This window comes from Ambystoma mexicanum, chromosome 13 (genome assembly GCF_040938575.1).
Source record: "Ambystoma mexicanum isolate Mex_15411 chromosome 13, UKY_AmexF1_1, whole genome shotgun sequence".
In the NCBI taxonomy this organism is placed as follows: Eukaryota; Metazoa; Chordata; class Amphibia; order Caudata; family Ambystomatidae; genus Ambystoma; species Ambystoma mexicanum.
The window spans coordinates 579,021,844-579,046,639 of NC_090938.1; the positions used below are offsets into that span (position 1 = coordinate 579,021,844).

A 24,796-nucleotide genomic window follows, 5' to 3' on the forward strand; every position below is an offset into this window, starting at 1 on the left:
GGCTAGCCATGGGGAAGATAAATAATGTCTCTCTTTCTTGCACAGGGTGTGTTTCTATCCAAGGATGGCTGGCTACATTGGGTTACGTCTGAGAAGTTACCATTATACAGTAATGTAAGCTCCATCAACATCCTGGATTCACTGGTGGGTTTGTTTGGTTTTAAAGTCAAATTGTATTTTTGTATTGGTGTCTTTTTATACTTTTTTTCTCATTAATTTTTATGAGCGAGGGAAAGAGAAGTTTTAAACCCTTTCACACATATTGTCATTGTCCCCGTCACTGTGCATCAAAGCAAGCAGACCAAACTGGAATAGTATTTGGCAGATTAGAGTCCAGTAAATGCAGTTCATTAAAAAGGGCAATTACTACAAAGATAGATAAGAAGGCCTCAAAACGTCAATGCTTGGCATACACATTTACTCTGGTGTCAGTTTTCTATGAATAACAAAAGCATAAATGCAGGTTCCCTCAGTGGACACCACTTTGCACTGACCTTGTCAATTTTGTTGCCGACTAACATCTTTACCATGTTGGCTTTTGTACTGTAGGTGTCAAGCTCATTCAGCCAGATAACCAGCTTCTGCAACGTCTCCCTTCTTGTGACGTCATACACTGAGAAAAAATGCAATAAGCATAAAGGCATGGCTTAAGAAGGAGAGAAAACATTTTAGTCAATGTATTCAGACGGGAATTTTTGCTCTTTATGTGAAATTAGAGAACACAAAGGAAGCCAATTACTACATACACTTCTGCTCTTGCACTCCAATTCTATCAAACAACTGCTATTGTACAGAATCATGCATAAGTTCAATTATATCAACATTTTGCCCATGTCCTGTTTGTAAATGTTCATTCACCAATGATAATAAAATAGGAACCTCGGTGTAAGGCATCATAATAGATTAGTATGGCAATGAAGTGTGTCCCAGTAAACTCCTGACACTACTCGAATACTTTGGGAAGAATCTGCTCATCTTTAACACACTCGGATCACCACCAGATTGTGACAAGCTGCTTCCTGTCCTCAAGACCCAGTGCAACTTCCTCATGTGTATTGAACAATGTCATCCGCAGCAAAAGTGCGCTAAGGAGCATGAAAGGCAAGAACGTGTGTATCCTTGTACTGAACCTACCTGATGTTCCTGCAATATCTCGCTCCTGAGCACTTTACCTGTTCCAACACGCTCTCTGCGGCTTTCAATAGAGCTCCGCTACCTGGCCTTTTTTTTTTTTTTTACTTTTGTTTATTGGCAGAAAGTTAAGACAGGCACAGCACCGATTACATAGCAATAAACCAGCAAGAAAGCATCCCAAAAGGTAGTACAACACGATTAAATTAAACAACTCAGGTTAAGGACGGTTGATGTCTTGAAGAGGCGCAAAAAGAAAAAAGGAAGGAGAGTTACACTTCACATGGCGTGTTGGGCTGTACTGGTTGGGGAGTAGACCTCCATTCCACTTCGTCTCTATTGTTCAGATAGCAACAGAATTCTGACTACACGTTTTTGGGGCGTGATGAGATTGGCAGGGATCCAATGTATTCTTCTTCGCACACTTGTATCCAGGTAAGCGCTTTCAGCCACATCATAAGGGTGGGGGGATTATGGCGCTTCCAGCATTGCAATATACATCTTTTGGCAACAATGGCACTTACATTTAAGAATTTTGACATTTTCCTTACATTCTCCCCCTTCCAGATACCAAACAACAGGGCTAGTGGATCCATAGCCCCTGGGGAACCAATTATTTCAGAGAGCGCCTCCGTCACAGCCACCCAGAACACGTTGAGCGCAGCGCAGGACCAGAACATGTGTATGTGATCTGCTTCGCAGGATTTGCATTTAGGGCATATATGAGTCGGGGTATGTGTGAATTTCGCCACTCTGTACGGTGTGTAATAGAGCCTGTTGAGGAGTTTGAATCGTATGCAGCGGAATCTGGCGCTAAGGGAGACCTTGCGCATGTGTGCGCACATTTTGCCCCATATTTCATTGGTTATTTCCGTTTCAAGCTCCCTAGCCCATGCTTTGCGTGGTTTGAGAGACTTATCCACTGTTTTCTCCAGCTGCATTTTGTACAAATTGGATATTATACCCTTGGCGCCTGCGGCGTTTGCTATATATTGGAGTCAATCTGGGGGTTCGTCTGGGTATGAGGGCCACATAGCTCGTACCGCTGCTCTAAGCCTGTAGTACTGTAACATCTCGAGCGAAGAATTGGAGTGTTCTGGTTGCCATGTTTGAGGGGTGACAAACGTACCATCGGGGAAGGGGTCAGCAAGGGCTCGATAGCCCAGATGTTCCCAGTGTCGTACGAGGTGTTTGTTGTGTGTGTGTGGGTGGGGCGTCCGGAAAACTCCCACATGGGAAGCCACTTATAGTACGGGTGTTGCTCTTGCTCGGAGCGCAGGATACTCTTCCAGGCCCTGATCGTGGTGCCCACCGGGTCTGCCTGGGCATCTGTTTGGAATGTGCAGTGCAATAACAGGGTCATGATGTTGGTCCCACCCCCGGCCAGTTTCTCAAGTTTTACATGCGTGGGCGGATTCTGGAACGTGTACCAATGAGAGGCGTGTTGTGCCTGTGCCGCGTTCCAGTACAGACAGAGGTCTGGGGTTGTGAACCCCCCTTTATCATAGGGTAAAGTCATGTGTTGCCACTTCTTGCGGACCGAACCCGAGTGCCGGAGAAATTGGGCGCACTCCGAGTGGAGCCTCTTAAAGTATTGCATCCCGGGCCAGACTGGTACGTTAGTGAAGACGTAAAGGAGCTTGGGGACCACTATTATCTTTATTAGAGAGAGTCTGCCCGCCAGGGATAGCGGTAGATTGCGCCATTTGGAGAACTTGGAGACGACGAGCTGAGCCAGCCTCATAGTTGTCCGTTAATAGGGAAGGTTTGGTTAGCGACATTTGTACCCCGAGATACCTGACACCACCCAGGGACCAGCGTAGGGGGTACTCACATGCCGGTTGTTGAGTTGCTATAGTGAGAGGGAAAATTTCAGATTTAGAATAGTTGATAGTGAAACCGGAGAACGTGCCTATTTTGATAATGTCGCGGATGATCGGGTCCAGATATGTGGAAGGGTTTCTAATATACAAGAGCATGTCATCCGCGTAAAGTGAGATGATTTCCGGTGTGTCCAGTAACCGAATGCCTTTATTGATGTGACGCCCTCTTACATGGTCAGCCATGGGTTCGATAGCGAGCGCAAAAAGGAGGGGGGAGAATGGGCATCCCTGGCGAGTACCACAGTGTAGCGTGAAGGGGGAGGAGGGAACAGAATTTACAAGGACCCTAGCTAGTGGACCCGTGTATAAGAGTTTTATGTAAGAGATCATATTTGGCCTCACTCCCATTTTCTCCAGCACGGCCCATAGATATTGCCATGAGACCATATCAAAAGCCTTTTGGGCATCTAGTGTTACCGCCACAGCATCAGCGTTCGGGTCAATTCTGGACATCACATTAAATAGGCGGCGGATGTTGAGTGCCGTGGATCGACCGGAATGAATCCACTCTGGTCCGCATGGACCATGTGGGACATGAAAGGGAGAAACCTGTTTGCGATTACCTTGGCAAAGATTTTCATGTCAGTGTTAATAAGGGATAGGGGCCTGTAGGACCCGCACTCACCCGGGGGGTTTCCGGGTTTGGGGAGGACTGTTATTAAGGCTTCCCTTAAGGGGGGGGGAGAGGATGTTTAATCGAAGTGATTCGGCCCAGACACCGTGTAGAGCAGGTGCCAATATGGCCATGTGCTCCTGGTAGAACTCCGAAGTGAGCCCATCCGGGCCAGGCGCCTTGTTTTTGGGAAGGTCTGATATCACGTGGACTATCTCATCCAAGGTGAACGGAGGGTCCAGTCGCTCCCTGGTATCATATGAGATAAGGGTCATAGGAATGCTTTCCAGCAGGTCATCCAAGTCCTGGGCTGAGTGTTCAGGCTGGGGACCATATAGATTTGCATAAAAGGTAGCGAATGTGTCTAGAATGGACTGGTCTGACCAGTGCCTCAGTCCATTCTAATCTATAATGCTATCAATACGGGTCTTACCACCCTCTGCATGCACCAGCCTGGCCAGGGTTCTACCCAGTCTATCTCCCCTCCCCATATTTACGGGCAGCAACAGGGCGAGCATAGTATTGCACCTCTCTCATGCCATGTGACTCAAACTGTTCCAGTTCTGATCCCAGCTAGGGTTACTTGGGTCGGAGTGGAGTGGTACTCCTGTTCTAGGGCTTTAAGCTTAGTTTCAGAATTGTTTAGGGCTTGCCTTATAGCTTTCAGGACTCCAGCTTCCCTAGAGATGCACATCCCTCTGATGTAAACCTTAAATGCCTCCCATCTGATCCCTTCAGGTGTGTCAGATGCCCTGTTATTTTCAAAGAATGTGGTTATGTCCGCTAGGATCTCAGCTTTGAAGACAATGTCAGATAGGGCGGTGGATTTAAAGCGCCAGGCGGGTCGCGACGACTTTGTGTTGCCGAGTTGGATCTGTAGGAGCACAGGGGAATGGTCAGATAGCGTGCGTGCAAGGATCCTGACATCAAAGACCCTACCCACAAATTTGCCAGACAAGAGGAAAAGATCTATTCTAGAGGAGCCGTTGAATAGAAAAAATAATCCCTTTCATGGGGGTGGAGCGTTCTCCATATATCGTGTAAATTCAGAGAGTCCATGTGTATGAGGAGTTGCTTGGCGGCTCAAGTTGTGGCTCTGCGAGTGGTCGTTCTGTCTAGGACATTATAGAGTATCAGATTCATGTCCCCCCCCCATATGATGGGGACGTCTAGATATCTCATAAGAATGGCGGTCACATCGTCAATAAACTCGGGGGAGCCAGTATTGGGCGCGTATAAGTTAACCACCAAGCATTCTTTGTGAGCCAAAGTGCAGTGTAGAATCACATATCTGCCTTCCGTGTCGATGTGAGATGTGCGGAGTATGAAGTTTACCGACTTATGGATAAGGATCAGAACTCCCCTATCTTGAGTGGAGTATTGGGTATAGTATCTATTGAGACCCCAGGTCTGTGCTATGTTAGACGATAAGTGTTTCAGAGCGTGTGTCTCCTGTAATAGGAGGACCTTGACCCCGTGCCTTTGTGCATAGGCCGCGATCCTACGAGACTTTGTGAAATTTGTCAGCCCCCGAACATTCCATGTCATCATTTTGATCGCCATACAGACAACTTACGGGACCTCCCAAGCAAAGGATCTGCCTCTGACAGGCGCCATGTGTGCTGCAATGGCATAAGAGTGCCTCCCTTTAGAACCGGTCTCAACCTTCCCGCCATTTTGTATATAACCTACCCCAACTTCTTCACCCCCCCACCCTCACCGCCCTGTCCCAGCCAGCACTGTGTAGATACCCACCCTTAGAGTGAACAACTTCGTGCCATCCCCAACTCGGCAACGCCTGGGAAATCGCCCAACCGGGGCTAAAACAAACATTTAGACTCAAAGGGAATTGCAGTTGCAACGGGGGCTACCGCTGCCGTTCTGCCCACAAATAGTAATACAAGTTTTGATAATATAACATAAATCTGAAGATCTGCTGATGAAAATAAGGTTGCAAAGCGAGGATATACATACTCAAGAGTATCAAGGTCCTAGATGGAATTGGCGTGGTCCAGTACATGATGGCGGAGCCCGGTCCTCGGCGCACGGGCCCCACATATGGCATCATTGTCAGGCAAGCCCCCTGCCCCCAGGGAGTAGGACAATGAGGGGGGAACCCCTAGACACAGGGGAGTCCACGGCCCACCCACCGCTGCCATTGGGGGTTCGCAAGAGGAGACCATGTGTCCGGTACTAGTCGCTGTCCATCGGTTCCTCGGGGGGATCTGTCAGTGGGATCTGCGCCTCAATGAACTTAACAGCCTCGTCAGGGACCGTAAAGAAGTAGAGCTTGTTACGATGGGTGAATATTAGGCGGGCAGGGAAAAGCATTGCATACTCGATTTTCCTATGTCTTAGCATTTTCTTCACCCCACTGAATCGACGTCTCTCCATCTGCACCCCCCACCAAAAAAATCAGGTAAGATCCTGATTATTTGCGAATCCAGCCTTAATTCCCCTTTCTCCCTGGCCAATCGGAGTATGTGATCCCTGTCCTTGTAGCTGAGCAGTTTTGCTATTATTGGTCTGGGAAAGTCTCCTGGCTTAGGCCGAGGTGCCAATGAGCAATGAGCTCTTTCAATCGTGAAGAATGGCGAGAGATCAGGGTCATCTAGGAGGTCTTTGTTGAGTTTTTCGACTGCAAGCTCCATGCGCCCCTTAAGCGTAGATTCGGGAACCCCAATTATGCAAATATTATTTCTTCGTGACCTCGATTCGAGGTCGTTGCATTTAGCTTTCACCTGTTTCATGTCTCGGACAAGCTCTGAAACTGTGTTTTGTAGGGTATGCACATTGTCCTCGTTGGTTCCCACCCTCTGCTCTGCTTCGGTAATCCTGGCCCAGTGTTGGTCAAGCTTAGCCCTTAAAGAAGCCACATTCGCTTTGATGTCATCCAGCTTTTCATGAAAGGCTGCAAAGTTTTTGGCCATGGATTCCATCATCGCGGCCAAGTCAGGCTGCGGGGGGTCCGGCAGGTGGTCGCCCTCCTCCTGCGCTGCAGAGGACAACGCCTGGTCTCCCTTAGGGGCCGCCTTGTTGAACTTGTCCATGGCCCCCACCTTGCCAGCACATCGCGCTCTCTTGGACATTGCTACGGAGGGGAACCGCAACCGACTCAGTGAGGTAGGTGTCGGACAGAGGCTGGGACCTCGTAGAGGGGAAGATAGGAGGTCAGCAGTGGCAGCGTATAGGTATATCGCGCTCGGTGGGGCTGGTGTTGTCACAGCCTGATAGAGGGGGCTGGTATGTGACCAGGCATTTATGAGGAAGCAGCAGTGGCCAGCGCATAGCCTGGTGGGCCGTACAGTAGTGAGCCTCGCTGGGGCCTCGCAGCGGCCACAGTCGTCACAGGTGGAGCAAGCTGGGGAAGGTTCGGAAGGTTCGGTGTGATCTGTGTCACTTTGGAGTATGCCTGGGTTCGCCGTTAGTGAGGCAGGTAGGGTTCCTGGGTTAATCGAGTAACACTGTCCTCATCTGGGTGCGTTGAGAAAGTAAGGTGCTTCCCCCTTCTTTAGCACCCTGAGAGTCCCAGAGACGTGGTTTGAAACCCCCAGCATGTGAGTATGTGGAGCCGCTGGGGTGGCAAAGGAGTGACAGGCAAGCTAGTTCCAGCGCGTAAACTGTGGGCCTCACAGTACCCGTGGGCTAAGAGAGTTGGGGGAGAGGCAGAGCGTGCTTATATTCAGGCAGTCTCACTGGGTGTAGACAAGTAGCGGGGATGGTGGAGACCCCCAGCAGGATGAAGCAGGGTGTTGTGTTCCAGCTTGCAGCACCCACCTTGCAGCCTTTAGGGTGGCTAACCCGTGTGTTCCTGGCGCAAATCAGCACATCCGGAAGGCAATGGTGCACCCACCGGGGTCCGGTCTTGATCCAAGACCAGCAATGTCTGGAGGCTGCGGCAGCCGCTAGTCAGTGCCACCTTCTCCACATATGAGGGCCGCACCTCGGTCCAGTATCCTGCAGCCCAATTCAGGAGCCACCGGGGGGCAGTGAGCCGGACCCCGGCGGCCCAGAGAGCCCAATCCTACAAGCAGCCGCAGGGGGGGGCAGCTCTGCGTCCCGTGGCCACTATCAGTCTTCACTATCAGGTGGTTCTGTTAATCAAGGAAAGCCGGTCCGCCAGGCATCCGCCGGCCCCCAGGCCAGCGAGAGGGTCAGCCGTGGCCTCGGAATACAGTCCAGGTGGCCCCGGCACCACAGGCGGGCAGGGCCCCATACATGTGTATATGGGCGCAGGGGCTCCAGCGCGGCTCCAGATCGCCGGATCGGATCCCCGCCCAGCCAGTCAGCCGCCGGCCAGTAGCGCCGGCCAGGTCAAGGGCACGTCCGTGGCCGAGGAGCCGGGTGTCCCAGGCTCGCGCCCCAGCCGGCACAATCAAGGAGGGAGCTCACGAGGCTCGGAGCGCCGCAGGCAGAACGCAGGTGGCAGCGCCCGGGAAACCAGCACGGCAGCGCCTCCGGGCAGGGGAGCACCAACGTCAAGAGCGGCCACGCAAGGAGGCAGGGCACCGCCACAGGCCCAGGTGTCCGATATACGGGTTGCAGGCTCCGATCTCACTCCAGATTTCAGCAAGAGAGAGAGGAGAGCCCCAGCAGCAGAATCGTGGCAACAACGTTGGGGGATGATAAGGATTAGCGCCGATGTACAGGAGAATCTGGTGGGCAAGAACGGAGCGGCGCAGAAACTAGGCAGCCATATTCCTTGACTGCTCAACAGCACCCCTCTACCTGGCCTTTTTAGCTTAACTATTGTTTATTCCGATAGTTCGGCTTTTCACCATGCCTATACAATTTTTTCTCTTGGTTTCTTCCCACCTGGGCATTTTCTCTGTACTCTCAGCCTAAAGTGAACCCCCTCCCTATTTATGAACTCCTATAAGTCTTCTGTTCTCAAAATGACTACTTCTCAAGAGTCTTATAGTCGAATTGCATTCATTAATGCATTCTCACTTCCCAAACATACTTCTTTAAAATATGATTTACTATCTGATGACCAATTTAATATCCTTATTACCAAAACTTGGGTTAAAGATTAGTCAGACCATACTATTCACATAGCCATCCCCTTCAGAATATATATTCAAACAGTTGAAGGACGTGGTGTGGCTGTAATGTGCTGCATCTCCCTTCCTTTTGTCTATACAGCTTTTTCTACAATATTGAACACCAAAGCAATGACCCTTAAGCTGAAGATAGTTTATGCTACTGCCAGTTCTTTGTTTTTGTATACTACTCCCCTCTCCTCTCTGGTTCTCACCAGGTAGTTTTGGGTGATTTTAATATCCACAGATGGTGTCCAGTAGTGCTCATGCTACCGGTCACACTCTTAAACTCATGCTTGGTAGCCCAAATCTGATCACCCTTTCTACAGAGCTTCCTCTTGCCTAGTCTGATCACTTCCTAGTTCCTTTTTAGAATTGTATTCCCGTGCACCTTCGCCAGCCCAACCATTTTGCCTACCCTCATCAACTATATGAAGTAACGTAATCCCTTTTCTGCCTCTCGTCCCCTAATCAATCCAATCATGCACTGATGCTGCTGCTTTAGGGTCTATGAACCGGAGATCCTCTGCTCCCCACTCTCTTGATCAGACTAAAATAGCTTCTCAGAACCCAAAGTGCTAATAGCCTAAATGATTTAATCACAATTTGGCTGCTATTTAATCTACTACAAAATATGCACACCAACTCTGACGCTGGTTTTATAAATCAAACAGTCGGAAACGCTTATCTTTTCAAGCTCTTATTACATAAGAAAGTCATCAGGACAAATATAAATTCTACTCTTCTTGAATCAAGTGACCAGACATTCTGAAAGAATTTTCTTTTTGATCTGCTGCTTCCCCTTGGGTTACTCAACCTCAATAATTATAATTATGGCACTTATTGAGCGCGGACCTAGCTTTGAGAAGCAACTGAATGCTTTACAGAAGTATACAACAATACAGATGCATAACGGAACACTTTTCAGAGGTAACAACAGAACAGATATACAGCGGGGGTAAGATCGAGAGGGGCACATAGGAGAGGTACAGCTGTACAGGGTGGTGGGGAGCAGAGTGGCGGACAGCGTCTAGCAAGCCAGGGGGTGCATGGTGCGATGTGAAGCCTAGGTGTTGTGGAAGAGAGATTCCTTGAAGAGGTGGGTCTTGAGTTCTTTTCTGAATTGTAGGAGCGTGAGGGCAAGTCCGATTCTGACAGGGAGGAGGTTCTATAGTCTTGGGATGTAGGCAGAGAAGACTTGTTTTCTGGTTCCTTTTTGCAGCAGCAGTTTTCAAGTCTGCAAATGTCCTGGCTTCTGGGGGTGCACTGTCTGCCAGAGACACTTCGTTCCTCTGCAAGGTAGCTGGGCGACTGCCTTATACATGATGCAGCAAGACTTGAAGGAGATTAATGCGTGCAGTGGAGCCAGTGAAGGTCAATGAAGGCCAGGGTGATGTGTTTGTATCTCCATAGACCCTTGATGAGACATGTAGACGTGTGTAGAGCACTTCTCAGGGGCACAAGGGAGAACTACAGGCGGCCTTTGAGGAGGGCATTGCCACCATCCAGGTGGGTTCTATGCGAGAAACGTTCTTCCTTTTATGATGACAAAGTAGCTATTCAAAACAACACCCATCTTTTCTGAGGCCACTGCAGTTGTCCGTTTCTCTCTTTCTCATTTTATTACTATGTATTCATATTTTTACTCAGTTCATCACAATACAATAATCCCTTTTCTGAAGAAAAATAAAATCACTCGCCCCTTGCCCCACTTTAAATCTTTAAACTTTTTGTCACTCTATTTCTGTAATTAATATCTCTTTTGCTAATTGTACTGCACCTGATCTCTTCAAAAGAGTGATTGTCAACCCTTTTCTGAAGAAGCCCACTGTAGATCCTCAACTCTTCAATAATGTTTGCCCCATTTCCCTTGTTTTTTTCCTACACGAGGTGCATGGCAATTATTACCACTGCCTAGATTTGGAAATTTGCAGAACAACTGGGTCTACTCCATTCTCAACATGCTGTGTTCTGACACTGACATGAAACCGACTTGGAGATGCTGGCTGCTCTTTATAGCATTTGACTTACCATTGATGCAGGATTATAGGGTTTACAATGCCTTCCTCATGTATAGGCACCACTCAGAGTCTTTATTTTTTTATTTAAACGTTTGCCAAAATCCATCCTAAAATCCAAACGCAAACACCAATCCGGTCCAGTCGGTTTAAAACACAAAACACAGAATACACCCATTTTAGGATGGGGTCCACTTTACAACAACCAAAACCTTTAGGAGCCAAAGGAGGAGAAGTAGCACGCATAAGAAAAGATTAGAGGCACATTAATGCATCAAATTTCCGATTTGCTTGATCTTTCCAATGTGATTTCCAAGAATTTTACAAGTGCATAATTAAGTTTGGTGTGTGTCCCTCCATGAAGAGCCTCCCACCAAGACTCTGCATCAACACCCAATTGTCCTAATTTTTTCAAGAAAAATACGTGTTCTCAAAGTTTTCAATTTTGGGCAAAAAAGGAGTAAATGTTTAAGAGTTTCCTGGGCCTTCTTACAAAGGCAGCAACAATAATCTTGTTCCCTGTTGCCATATCTATGTAGAGGTTCCTTGGTGCACAAGATGTTGAATTGAAAGCTAAGAAGTAGGTCTCTTTGATTCGGTTTCACGCCAGTCGTCTCCCTGCAGGATTTTCTTTTTACCAACAAAGGGTTTTTACACAGCACTTCTATAGACGTTTGCAGGTTTCCTAGAATCGTTTGCCATTGGTTCTCCCATACAGTCTGAACAGGATCGTGTCTTCCTGGTTTCTTTGCTGCCTGTACTCCAAATTGGAGTGGGTATGTTAGTAATTTTATTTTTCTGAATAGAAGAAGCAAGTTCCAAACCACTCTTGAATAAAGTGATAAGAGGACCAATTCATGTCTTATTGCCATGGGGACGCACACAGGTAGTCTCAAGAGCTTCTTCCAAAAGAGGCCCTCTAGGACTTCCCAGATTTCCCACAGGAGTCCCAGACAGGCCTCGCCAGCATAGGTGAGAGCTGGGCTACCTTTTGGTTGTAAAATCTTATGATTGGGACAAGCAAGAACTTCTGGTGCCCAATCACCTCTGGCTGCGCAGTTAGATTTTTTACTTTTATCCTTAGGCAATTAGCCCATAGAGCATCACAGGTAGGTACTGGCACATAATGTCACTCCAAAATATTTTATACTCTGGGTGGGTCTCATTCAACATCCATCTCTGAGTTTTCCGTTTTCTCCCTTTTGGATTTCCCAGGATCATGATCTCCCGATTTATTTGCATTTATCTTTAGATCATTCGCACAAACATTTGTTGGAAGAGATCAAGCTTTCGGTGGGGACCAATTGGCGTAAGGTTTAGTAAAACTAGGTCATCTGCGTAAAGTAACCAGCACACTTCTATATCATTTATTCTTGGTGAGAAGGACCTGCCCTGATTCAAAGTTTCCGTCAGGTCTTCTATGTAGAATTTAAATAGGGCTGGAGCCATCGGGCAGCCCTGTTTTAGACCTTTGAAGGTGGGTACCATTTTTGTCAGAGTCTGACTTGGATAGAGGTGTCGGTGTGTAGATCTTTTATTGCCGCAAGCAGCTCAATCGGGCACCCTCTTTTTTCCAGTTTCGACCAGAGAGTCACCCGATGTATACTATCAAATGCGTATTCCAAGTGGACACTGGCTAGATATATTTTTCTTGATCCCCTGATTGCTCTCATCATCAGCAGATTTATTAATAAAAGGTTCAGGCAGCCTTCCCACTTCCTTGACGAATCCCGTCTGTCGGCAGTCGTAGCAGCCCGCTTTCCTGGTCCACTCCTTCAGGCAGTTCAACGAAAGGGAGGCAAAAAGCTTCCTCAAGACATCTAATAGCGCTATTGGCCGGTAGTTCTTGGGGTCGGTTCTATCTCCCTTCTTAAAAATTGTCACCACTATGGCTGATTTCCAACAGAGTGGAACCCGACCTCTCGCCCAAATACTTCTAAACAGCAACAGACAGAAGTCAGCTCAGTTTTCTGGGACAGATTTCAGCATCTCATTGGTCAAACCATCTTCTTAATTTGGGCGAACATTTCTTCCCTATTGAATGGAATATTCCATCAGTGCCTTTCAATACTCCGAAGCATATTGTCCTGGTGGCCATATGGGGCATATAGTTTCCCAAAATAATTCACCCATGTATTTTCTGATATCGGGTTTGATTGCAAAGCCTGAGTAGATGCACCTTCTTTATTAATAATTTGCCATAGGGTTCTAGCATTGTTCTTGTTTAGAGCCCTAAGCCTTTTTCCGCATCATTCTGATGCATTATGATTCTATGGGACATTAGCCAGTTTTTAAAGTTTTGTTTCCTCTTTTTGATCAAGTCATACATCTTCCTGTGACGAAAGTTCTGATGATTTCTTAGGTCCCTCTGAAGTGGATGATTCTCAGCTACCACCTCCTTATTATATGAATGTATAGGATAAAAATGGTCTGAAGTTCTTAGCAGATTTATCTCTAAATGCTACTAGGATGGAGTCATATTCCACCTCTAGTTCATTGCTCGACTGGCAGAACTTTAGATGTTCTGTTAGTTGAGGGATCTTCTCCGGCTTCAATCTCAGACTATGGCGTCCCCCCTCTACCTCCACCTTTGGATTCCAGCCCAATTTTTTTCTTGTTGTTTCCAGCCATTATCGTTAAAATGAGCAACTTGTGGTCACTATGAGTAGTAGCAGAGACGTTAAGTTGCAGTATGTAGGAGCGTATGTAACTTGAGATAAAGAAATAATCAAGGGTCTCTCTACTAAGACCATTTTGCCATGTTGAAGAACTGGGAATGTCACTTGGAGTTTGACCGTTCAGCATAATAAGGCCTCTACGTTCTGTTGCTTCAAGCCAATCTTAACATTTTTGCTTTGCATCCTTTTTGTTTGCACCACCTTATTTCTTCAGGACTGCACTGTTTTAAGCAGTCTATGTCCAAATCCCCACAGAGAATCACGACTGAATCTGAGTTTGATTGGTAAGTCGAATCTATCCAAGACATCACTATATTAATAAAATAACTGGAAACCCCTGACTCCGGGTTCCTGCATTTTAGTCACATTATCAATGAAAGATTGGACCAAAATCTGAATGTGAGAATTTGGATTGAATGATTAGATAACTTCAAAAGATATTTCATTCCTTACAAGGATTAGAAGGTCCGCCACTGGCAGACCATGATTCCCTTTCAATGCTTTATTTTGATGAACATAAAAACCCTCTCACATAGGCACATCCAATAAGCAGATTTCTTGTAGAGACAATATATCGAGCTTTGCAGCTACTGGATCCAGTTTTTGGAAGAGGTGGGTGAAACCCCTAGTATTCCATGAGCCTATCCGCCAGACTCCAGTATGGCGCCTCATCTGGCTCTATGGCTGGGGCTTTAAAACCAGGGCTCTCGCCACTCAGTCTCATGAAGACTCTTCATCCAGTGTTGATTTCAAGATTTGATTTTCTGGTGCAGCTTACAGGTTTCCTGATCGCTATTTTCAAATGGTTTAGATCAGCGGGTTGAAATGCATTTGCCCAGCACATGCTACTTGTATGAGTTTTTGAAGCACGTCTGTCCGGGCTAGGTGTCAGTTGCATGCAGTCCTGGAACTAGATGACGCCTGCTGGAAAGCACTTTCCTCTCCACTTACAAGCTGCTCGCAAGAAGTGAAATCTCCCTTTAATTTCGCTTATATAAATCTTGAATGTCGAGGCCCCCAGTGTTCCTTAATGTTATCACTGTGTGCAACTTCTTGGCTCGCTTAGTGGATTGGCACCTCTTCCTCTTTATTTCAATCTTGCTTGTTTATCATTGTATCATGGATGAGCCTATATGCTCCTAGGCTCAATTCAGAAAAGACTGATCAAGCTCAGAATTTGCATTGCCCACTAGCCATTGGCTAGTAAAAAATGACTCTTGGCGAGTAAGAAATGGTGTGCAATGTGTATGCGTAGAAATGAGAGGGCAGAGTGACTTCAAGACTGGTTCATAGCTTGCAACTTTAAATTTGTACCAATTCTAAGCTCATAGGTTTTGTTGCCCAGACTCTGTGGTGCTTTCAATCCAGGCCCTCTAGCCGTGTTGTCTCTCCAACCCCTGTCGCCATAGTGAAGAACCTTGGCTTTAAATGTGATACATCTCTAACGTTCTATTCCTAGATTGGTCACATTTCAACCACCTGCTGGTAGCATCTTCATCTCCTTCACCAGATTGTCCCATTTATTTCTCATTCTGCTCACATCGTAGTCTCTACTGCATTTATTCAATTGTGCTTCACTATTGTAACTCCCTGTATTTTTGCCTTCCTCTGACCCATGTACAAAAACATTGTTCTCCAGAAATCAGGGGCCTGCCTTATCTTCAGCCTCAGACACTCCTCTCATACTATCATCTTTCTATTCAATTGCACTGGCTGCCAATCAAGCAACGCATGCAATTAAAAATTCTCTGTACTGTCTTTCGCCCCCCCCGTGATGCTGTGTGTACCCCCACATCCTCCCTGATCGCCTTGGATGCTGCGAGTCACCCCACCCCGCCCCCTGTGATGCTGTGTGTAGCCCCCCACCCGGTTGCCTGTGATGCTGTGTGTACCCCCCCCCCGGTCACCTGTGATGCTGTGTACCCCCCACTCCCCCTATCGCCTGTGATGCTGTGTGTATCCCCACCCCCCCGGTCGCTTGTGATGCTGTGTGTAACCCGCATCCCCCCGTGGCCTGTGATGCTGTGTACCGCCACCCCCCCGGTCGCCACTGATGTTGTGTGCGCCCCCACCGTGCACATTGTTGACCTTTTGTATGATGCTGCTGCCCTGCAAAATGGGGTAGGCACCATGTATTTGCATATTGTTGGACCTCACATTTGTGTGTTGCTGCCACCCTGCAACATGCAGTAGGCACCATGTATTTGCCCATTGACTGACTTTGGCACTGCTGCTGCGCCGTGTAACATGGGGTAAGCACCATGTACTCGCACATTGTTTGACTTTCGTATTTGTGTGCTGCTGCCGCCCTGCAACTTGGGGTCTGGCCCAATGGATGTGATCACCTTGTACTTCTCTTTTGCACTTAGCATATGTTTTAACTGTGCACGTCCCACAATGTAATTCACCTTTTACGCTTCCTTCTGTAACCCAAAGCTCTTAGTGTAACTGTATTCTTAAGCTAAAAGCGCCTACCTCTGGGTTTTGTGCGCTATATAAGTGTCAAAGATTACTTGCGTGGTCTTCATTTCCATCTAAAATAATGTTCCTCTAGCCCCCTACAAGAAACTTGCACTCTGCAAATCATAGACTCTCAACAGTTCCCAATGACATGCTGTTTTTCGGCCATGAACCCCATGCTCTGGAATGCCCGGTTTACAGACCAGCACTGTTGCTCTTTTCTGCTGCAAACCTTAAGTCAAGATTTTCTTCCAAACAATTGACTGCTAGTGTGCACCATCCTTAATCCAGCGGCAAGGAACCATATTTGTGGCGGATGAGCACTTTAAAAATGCAACAAATAGAATGAGAAAAAATAGTGTAATGGAGTTTGATTTAGGGATGAGGGATTGTAACAAAATTAGTGAGTTGCACAGGATGAGTGTGTTTAAGTAAGCCAGGCAGTGAGTGAGCAGGCGAATCAAACTATTTGTGTCCGTAGGAGTATGTCTCCTAATTGTCGGAGCAAAGTGTGCAAATAAGGTCAGGCATAGCTATTCTAGAATCCATGGCAACCCTACAGGAATAAATGAGCATGACTAGTGTACACACGCACACACACGCACACACACGCACGCACACACCTGTAAAGAGTCACTTCATTTTGTACAAATACTTTCAGATATAACTTTTGAACCCATGGATTAACCAAAATGTATCATTCAACTGATTATGATGGATCAAACATGCCAAATTTGGTAGGCATCTATGCACTGGCTAAAAGGTAATACGTTTAAAACAGAAAACATGGACTGGCCACCAGGGGGCGCACGGATGGCAAGCTCCTCCGCGTGAGCTCCGCAGCGAGGTCCACCAAAGTGGAATGAGCCCCCACTATTGGACACCCCCTCGGGTGGATGATCGATTAGATCCGATGCCCAAAGGCGCATAGCATACCCCGGAAAAAGCACAACGAAAAACAGACGTTTTCACAGAGTTACAGCCTTGTGAAGCCCAGAGAAGAACGAACGCAGCCGAACTAAACGAGGCCCGCGGCTGCCGCTTCCCGCCCTGTGACAGCGATCTCCCCTCAACACCCGGCCCACGAGCAGCTTGCCAGGCCCGTATCGACCCACCCGCAGCCCCGGAGGAACAGGCCCATCTAACTGCCGGCCGCCCTGCACAAGGAGCATTCTTCATGGACAATAAGGCGCGAGGACGCCACTCGAGAACGCCGCGGCCCGGACCCCCCAGGCACCCGGGGACGTCCGCAGTCAGCCTAAAGAAGGTACGGACGGAGCGAGGTGCAGCCTATTAGAGGCTCCACCTCACCAACTAACACCATCGAGGCCTTCCGCTCGTGCCCCCCCCCCCCGCGCGCCAGCTGGAGCCGGCTCCCTGCGGCGGCTCCTCCACCTCGGAGCCCTGTTTCCAAACGCTGCACCCTACTTCTGCCAACACGGCCAGGCCCAACGAGCTTCACTTATCCCCGTGACACGGTGCACCTGCTTGGATCCCTCCGGAGGGTGGACACACACAGATCCTGCGCAAGATAGTGCCCCTGGGCCTGACCTGCACACCTCAAATGGCCCAGTGATTTATTTACAAGCAGACTCTTGAAACAACACCTGCAGTGTGTCTGGTTGCGGTCTTGGTTGCGCCGACCACGGGAAGCCTCCACCACCTCCCTCCACTGAGGAGATTATAGAAGAACACGGTAGGTGCAAGGATCCAGTGCCATATAGGTCCTCATAAACGGCGAGCAGGGCAACACCATTACGCAGGCATCCCCGGATTACGCCCCGAAATCTACCGTCTGCGGTGGCACATAAAGCGAAGTTGAGAGACACCAGCAACCCACAAGATCTGGATCAGGCAGCGGGCCAGATTCCACGTTTTTTCGAGCACCTCTGGAAAGTCCCGTGCCCATCCCACGAAGACCAAACTTACCACCCGAAAAGACCTAGCTAAGAGCTGGGCCCCTGCTTTGCAGGGCCTGTGCCCTTCTCAGACCCATTGCTCCAGCCACATCTACCAAACAACTAGGGGAGCCCATGCAAGGCACAGAGTGTGCCCCCTGAAAAAACAACATACAGCACAAACGCCACTCCCTCTAACCGGTGAGACACACCTGACAAAATGACCTGGGTGGCAGGGACAGGCCCCACCACCCATCACATCTCAAAAGGGCCAGCTCGTCCAAGTATAAACCACCACATGAACGTCAGAGACTGGCCCCATACCACTTCTCACCATCACCAGATAGCTACTGCTCTCTTGAAGCTGCTACAATAACAACACAGAAATCCGAAGCCTCGACTAAAGCAGATGTTGCTGATATCCTCACTGAAATGAGGAGTATGAGAGCAGATATTGGCGGCAAGATTGATAAAATCACCCAGGGGATTGATAAAATAGAAGATAGACTTGAAGAGGTCGAGCATAATCAGTCATCATTGAACACTCTAGAGACCCAAATGGATGTACACATTGCAGAACTCGAGGCCAGAGAAGAAGAGTTTCGCCTAAAGATGAATGATTTAGAAAATAGGGAGCGGCGCAATAATATACGCATTTTTGGCATTCCAGAAAATGAAGGCGAGACTGAGACAGACTTGAAGAGATTTCTGCATACCATAATGAAGTCGTTATTTAATGATGACTCGGTAGACGAGCCCAAAATGGACCATGTTCACAGAGCTGGTGGAAAGCCAGGAGGTCCTAGAACAGTGCTCGCTCGATTCCATAATTACGCAGACAAAGCCAGGGTCCTGCAAAAGGCCAGACACATCCCACAAGTGATGTTGTGCACCGCGAACATCGCCATTTACCAAGACCTATCCTCCCTCACATTGGCAATGATAAGAAAATGTCTCCCTCCCACCAAAATATTGCAAGAAAAAGATGTGTGATATCGCTGGGGATACCGCTTCTCGCTCACCTTCGAGTGGGAGGGCAACACCATAAAACTAGTCTCTGAGAAGGACATTCGGAACTGTATTGCAGACCTGTTAGGGACTCATGAAGAAGAGCCAACTCAGAGTGGGAAAAGGCCCGAGGCTAAGGAATGGCACACTAAGGGCCCATGGAGAAAGATGTTTGGGTCAAGGAAATATAGGCGGACGAACAACTCCCCGGGCACCGAACACTGAACTCGCCTGGATCTCTCATTTACTTTTCCATGGGTGCACCCAAAGACGGACTTTCAGCCGCCTGAAGGCCACCGCCAACCACGGATCAACGCACACCAAATGACGGCGGACGAAGGTGAGACTCAATCCCCCCTTACCCTGCCCAAACCGAAGCAGATGACATACCCAAGAACTGGCCACGGGTAAGGTCACACCTATATGATGAGAACCAATGCACTTTTAACTGGCATTCGGGAGGGGGGAGGAGGCCGGGGTTAGCAGGCCTTCTGGAAGTAGGAGGGGCACGGAAAAGTGGAAATGTGATGGAACATAACACAATGCCAACGATCGCCCATGAGCTAATTTAGCGGAAGCCCGATATAGGGCTCGCACAAACAAGATCCGAAGTTTGAAATATAGTTTAGGTTGTTAACAAGCTTTTGAAATATAGGGGGGAAGTTGGGGGCTCATTGTTAAGTTGCATCATTACACAGATGGGACCGTTCATTGTACGGTTCCCGCTGGTGGTCCAAGAACGACTGTGTGAATATAACCCAGCCGAATCAGACGCTGTGTGGATTGGGGGGTGGGGAGGATGGGGAAGCACAACCCAATGGGAAAAATGGGACGGAACAGTATGTGTGGGGAAGGGGGATGAGACATCTTTGCAACTACAGACTGCAGAGCATCCAGAATCTGTAGTGGTCCTATCATGACCACACAAGATCCGGCGCAATCGCAAAACATCAGACACACAGCTGGAACCTAGAGAATGAGACAGACGCACTTACTGGGCTACCCTTTACACGAAAATAACAATGGCAACAACACCTAGAACTCACAAATTACGTATATGCATACTTAAAGTGAAAGGCCTGAATTCCCCCACAAAACGTTCTATAGTGGCGAGAGCATTTAAGAGGACCAATATAGATGATATGTTCCTGCAGGAAACCAAATATCAGAAAGGGGACGAGAGAAGGATCGCCAGCAGCTTGGTGGGACATACCTTCTGGAGTTCGGGTGTTATGAAAAAGGCAGGGGTTAGGATCCTGATCCGAAAGAGCCTCTGCATGAAGATCCTAAATTCCTGGTCCGACACAGAGGGTAGAGCCCCGGCAGTAATGGGATCCATTAAGGACACAATTATAACCTTAGCCACAATTTATGCACCTAACCAAGGTCAAAAGAGATTCCTCCTTAAAACGACTGAATGGTTGTTTAACAGATCACAAGGTCACACGATATTTGGGGGCGATTTTAATACATGGATGAATAGCGCCATAGATAGGCAAACCTCACGAGACATCCCCAACCTCCCCAGACAAATGAGTACGCAGACATCAAAACAACCCTTGCCCTATATGGCCTTTCGGACAGCTGGCACCACCTGCATCCAGCGGAAAAAGGATTCACAATCCGCTCCAACCCTCATGACACGCTTACAAGAATACATTATGTATTCCTCTCTGAGGGCCTAATGAAAATACTCCAGACCGCAGACATATACCCCATTGCATGGTCGGACCATGATATGTCGTGGTGGACCTGGATTGGGATGGCCTTGCCCCACGTAACACAAAGGGGAGATGCAATGAATCATTATGGTCGGACATGGTCTTCAGGGAGGAATTGGAAAATGAAATCAAGCAGTTTTTTTTTATAACTAATGACACAGGTGAAATGTGTGGGAAGCAGCTAAGGCCACTTGGCGAGGGATCCTAATTAGAGAAGGTGCCAGAAAGAAGAGGGAAAGCACTCTAATAGAGACAACCATCAGAAAGAAACTAGACACAGTGGAAACTTTAGCACAAACATCCCCACAAAGCAGAATCATACATCTTGCTGAAGCCAAGGACCTTAGAGAGGAGCTTAAAGCCCTTGAAATAGACAAGGTTACCCAGACCTTACAATATTTGAAACAAAAGTATTATGAAAAGGAGGTGATAAAGCTGACGCCCTCCTTGCGGCACGGCTTCGAGCGCAACGGGCAGAAAGATGGGTAGTCATGATAGAGAGGACAGATGGCACCCTTACAGACACAATAGAATCTTCCCCAGAAGGAATACAAGAAGCATTTGCCTTCTTTTATGAAGACTTATACACCAATGACCCACCTCCCCCACCAGGGAGCGTAGACACTTATCTCAAAGAGACTGGCCTCCCTGCATTGTCACACTCTGAAGCTGAAGCCCTCGACACACTAGTCACTGGTGACAAAGTGTCTGATGCCATTAAACGTCTTAAGTTGGGGAAGGCACCGGGAGAAGATGGCTTCACCCCCGGCTTTTCCAAAACGTTCACTGCGTTTCTTACCCCCTTCATGGTGACCCTATTTAACGACATCTTTGAGACAGGCTGGGAACCCCCGACGTTTGCCCAGGTCCTTCTAACGGTCATCCCAAAAGAAGGCAGAGACCCAAAACACTGCAGGTCGTATCGCCCCATATCACTTCTCAACATAGATGCCAAAATATACGCCAGAGTAATCGCGGCCAGGCTAGAAACACACCTACCAAAGTTAATACACACAGACCAAGTCTGCTTTGTGATGGGCAGACAGGGAGCGGACACAATGAGAAAAACTTTGCATTTGATACATGAGGCACAGGGGAGGAACGACGACCCAACTCTCCTATCACTCGATGCCGGAAAGGCTTTCAATAGAGTGGACTGGGGGTTTTTGGAGAGGGTTCTGGTCTGGATAGGTCTCGGACCCAAACTCTGCCACGCCATCAAAGCAATTTATTCATCCCCCAAGACCTCTGTGGCAGTGAACGGTGGTTACTCAAGATGGTTTCCATTGGAGAGGGGAACCAGACAGGGCTACCCTCTGTCCGCCATACTATTTGTACTATCCCTCGAACCGCTCGCGCAGAGGCTAGGGCTTGACAAAAGGGTGGAGGGAATTCCAGTAGGGGACCAAGAATATAAATTGGGTCTATATGCAGACGACATCCTCCTGCATACAACCAACCCCCTAAATTCGATACCGGCAGCTATGGAAATAATCGAGGAATATGGTCAACTGGCAGGTCTAAAAATGAACACAGGAAAATCGGTCCTCCTCCCGCTCGACAAGGTTAAGGATGCAGAGGTGGAGCGATTTGCACCTCTGGGGATGAAGAAGCCAACTTTCCCCCGATATTACACACAATTCAAAAAGATATTGAGAGGTGGACAAGACTCACCATCTCATGGATGGGCCGTTTGATCACAATTAAAAATGGTCATCTTGCCAAAGTTGCTCTATCTATTCCAGATGCTCCCTATCCAACTACCCAAAGAATTATTTGTAACCACTAAAAAAGCACTGCACACCTTTCTATGGCAAAACAAAAAACCCAGAGTCCCTGCTGCTCTACTCTACCTTTGGAAAGATAATGGCAGGGAAGGCCTCCCAGACATAAAGCTCTACTATAGGGCAGCCCAACTACGAGTGCTGATCCTGCACGTCAGGCAGCAGAAAGAACCCCAATGGATAGGCCTAGACAACTACCACCTCCGACCATTCATTGTGGGAGAATGGTTATGGGTACCAGGACCACTATTACGCAACAGCATTAAAAAACATCCCATTCTCTGGACCATATGGGCTATATGGAAACCAAACAAAGGGATGAAAGGGATCACAACATGGCCCTCCCCCCTATCACACTTATGGGCACCGGGTGTTCGGGACGATATCCCAGATCCAGGCAGCTATGATTCTTGGTATGACGCAGGACTGGAAAGGGCGGGGCAACTATGGAGAAATAACACATTTATCACCATCCAGGAGCTGGAAGAAGCCCTAGGCCTGGGTCCACTCTGTGTTTCAATATCTAAAACTTAAAGGAGTCATGACTCGAGAGGTTTGGAGGGAGGCTCTACAGAGAGATCTTACCCCGTTCAAGACAATTCTGGACACCCGCTCAGGTTCCAAGGGCCTTATAAGCGTAATGTACACAGCACTAGTTAAAGTCAATACAACCCCCTCAGTCACATTAAAGCACAAGTGGGAAACAGATCTCGGCAGACGCCTCTCCCCAAAGACATGGCTCAGGATTTAACAGGTTACTCACCGTAGTGACCACCTTACTCCTAGTCCATAGTCCCCTTTCCTCCATACTTATGGGACATCTCTCCGTCCTGTGGGACGGGACCGGAGCACTTTGTAAAAAGCATCCAAATTTTTCCAAAAATGTGTCCTTCCTCTCTTTCCTGCGTGGAGCCCGGCACGCGTCCGTAACCCCGCCCACCTTGGCTCCGCCCCACGCATCGCCCCTCAGTCCTTTTCTTTGCCAGGTCAGAGACCCATTACCAATACAGAGGAACCTTATTAGAGGGGACGGCCGGCGGGCGTATGGAGGAAAGGGGACTATGGACTAGGAGTAAGGTGGTCACTAAGGTGAGTAAACTGTTAATACTCCTACGTCCCGTCCCCTTTCCTCCATACTTATGGGAGATTCCCAAGCACTCCTTACAGGAACTACGGGTGGATGGAAATACCCCTTACTGAAAAAGGTTCTTCAGCACAGCCTGACCAAACTGAGCATCAGCTCTAGAACTCATATCGAGGCAGTAATGCTTACAGAAAGCAGATGGAGAGGCCCAAGTAGCTGCCCTAGCGATGGACTCCCAGGTAAACATACTTCTGAAAAGTAACCGCAGCTGCCTTACCCGCACAAGGTGTGCGTGAATACCTTTAGGAGTTTTCAGCTTTTGGACAGTGAAAGACTGTGATACAGGCGGCAATCCACCTAGAAATAGTTGCCTTAGACGCCTGTTTGCCTTGAGGGTTGCCGAAAGTCACAAAAAGTTGAGAAGAACTTCTAAGCTCGGAAGTCCTATCCAGGTAGAACTTGAGAGCTCTTCGGACATCAAGACAGTGTAGAACCCTCTCCGCCTCAGAGGCGGGGTTCGGAAAAAAGACCGGTAGGGAGATCGATTGATTCAAATGGAATTCGGTCACCACCTTCGGCTGAAAAGCCGGATTAGTTCGAAGGACTACCTTGTCCTTGTGAAAGACCAAGAAAGGATGCTCCACCGACAATGCCTGGAGCTCACTCACTCTCCTTGCCGATGTGACGGCGACCAAAAAGGACACTTGTCAAGACAAGTACTTGAGGTCCACAGTAGCCATTGGCTCAGAGGGTTTATGGCACATCGCCGTCAGGACAACATTCAGGTCCAATGGCGGGTGCGGATTACGAACTGTAGGGTAAAGGCGTGTTAAACCAGCAAAAAGCCTCTTTACCACTGGGTTAGCCAGAGAGTACGAACACTGATCCGTAGAGAGATAAGCAGAGACCGCTAACATATAAGTCCTGCATGACAGAACATGAACCCCTGACTCTGCTAGGGAGGACACGAAGGACAACACTGCATCAACCATGGCCCCCCTTGGGTCCAATTTCTTCTTTAGACACCAATGACAGAACCTGAGCCATTTACTCTTGTACTGAGATCTGGTCGAAGGTTTTCTGGCTGCCTGGATAATACGCATGTTATCTGCAGACAAATTCAGATGCTCTAAAGACCTGAACTCAAGCACCAAGCCGCCAAGCTGAGCGATTGTGGGGAGGGGTGCCACAGCTGCTGCTCCCCCTGGTGGAGAAGATCGGGAGTTACCGGTAACCTGATCGGTCGATAAACCGACAGGTGTTGGAGTTCTGAGAACCAAAACCTGGCCGGCCACCACGGGGCTATCAGTATAAGAGAACAGTTCACCGAGTTCTTCAATTTCCAAATTGCCCGGTGAACTAGAGGCAGAGGCGGGAAGGCGTAAGCTCTCATGTTGTTCCATGGAATCTCTAGAGCATCCCCCAGAGAGGAGGTTCCCAGCCCCCCTCCGGAGGCATACAGAGGAAGCTTCTTGT

General features: G+C 48.2%; 1 protein-coding gene across 1 annotated transcript in view; it reads right to left on the reverse strand.

Annotated features, from left to right (window-relative positions):
* LOC138521507 (ras-related protein Rab-18-like) overlaps positions 1-24,796 on the reverse strand; it is a 609,882-nt gene that overhangs the window by 214,810 nt on the left and 370,276 nt on the right. The window contains exon 5 of the mRNA XM_069634405.1: positions 495-613. Coding sequence (XP_069490506.1) covers positions 495-613 — 119 coding nt within the window. The remainder of the gene's footprint in view (positions 1-494; positions 614-24,796) is intronic.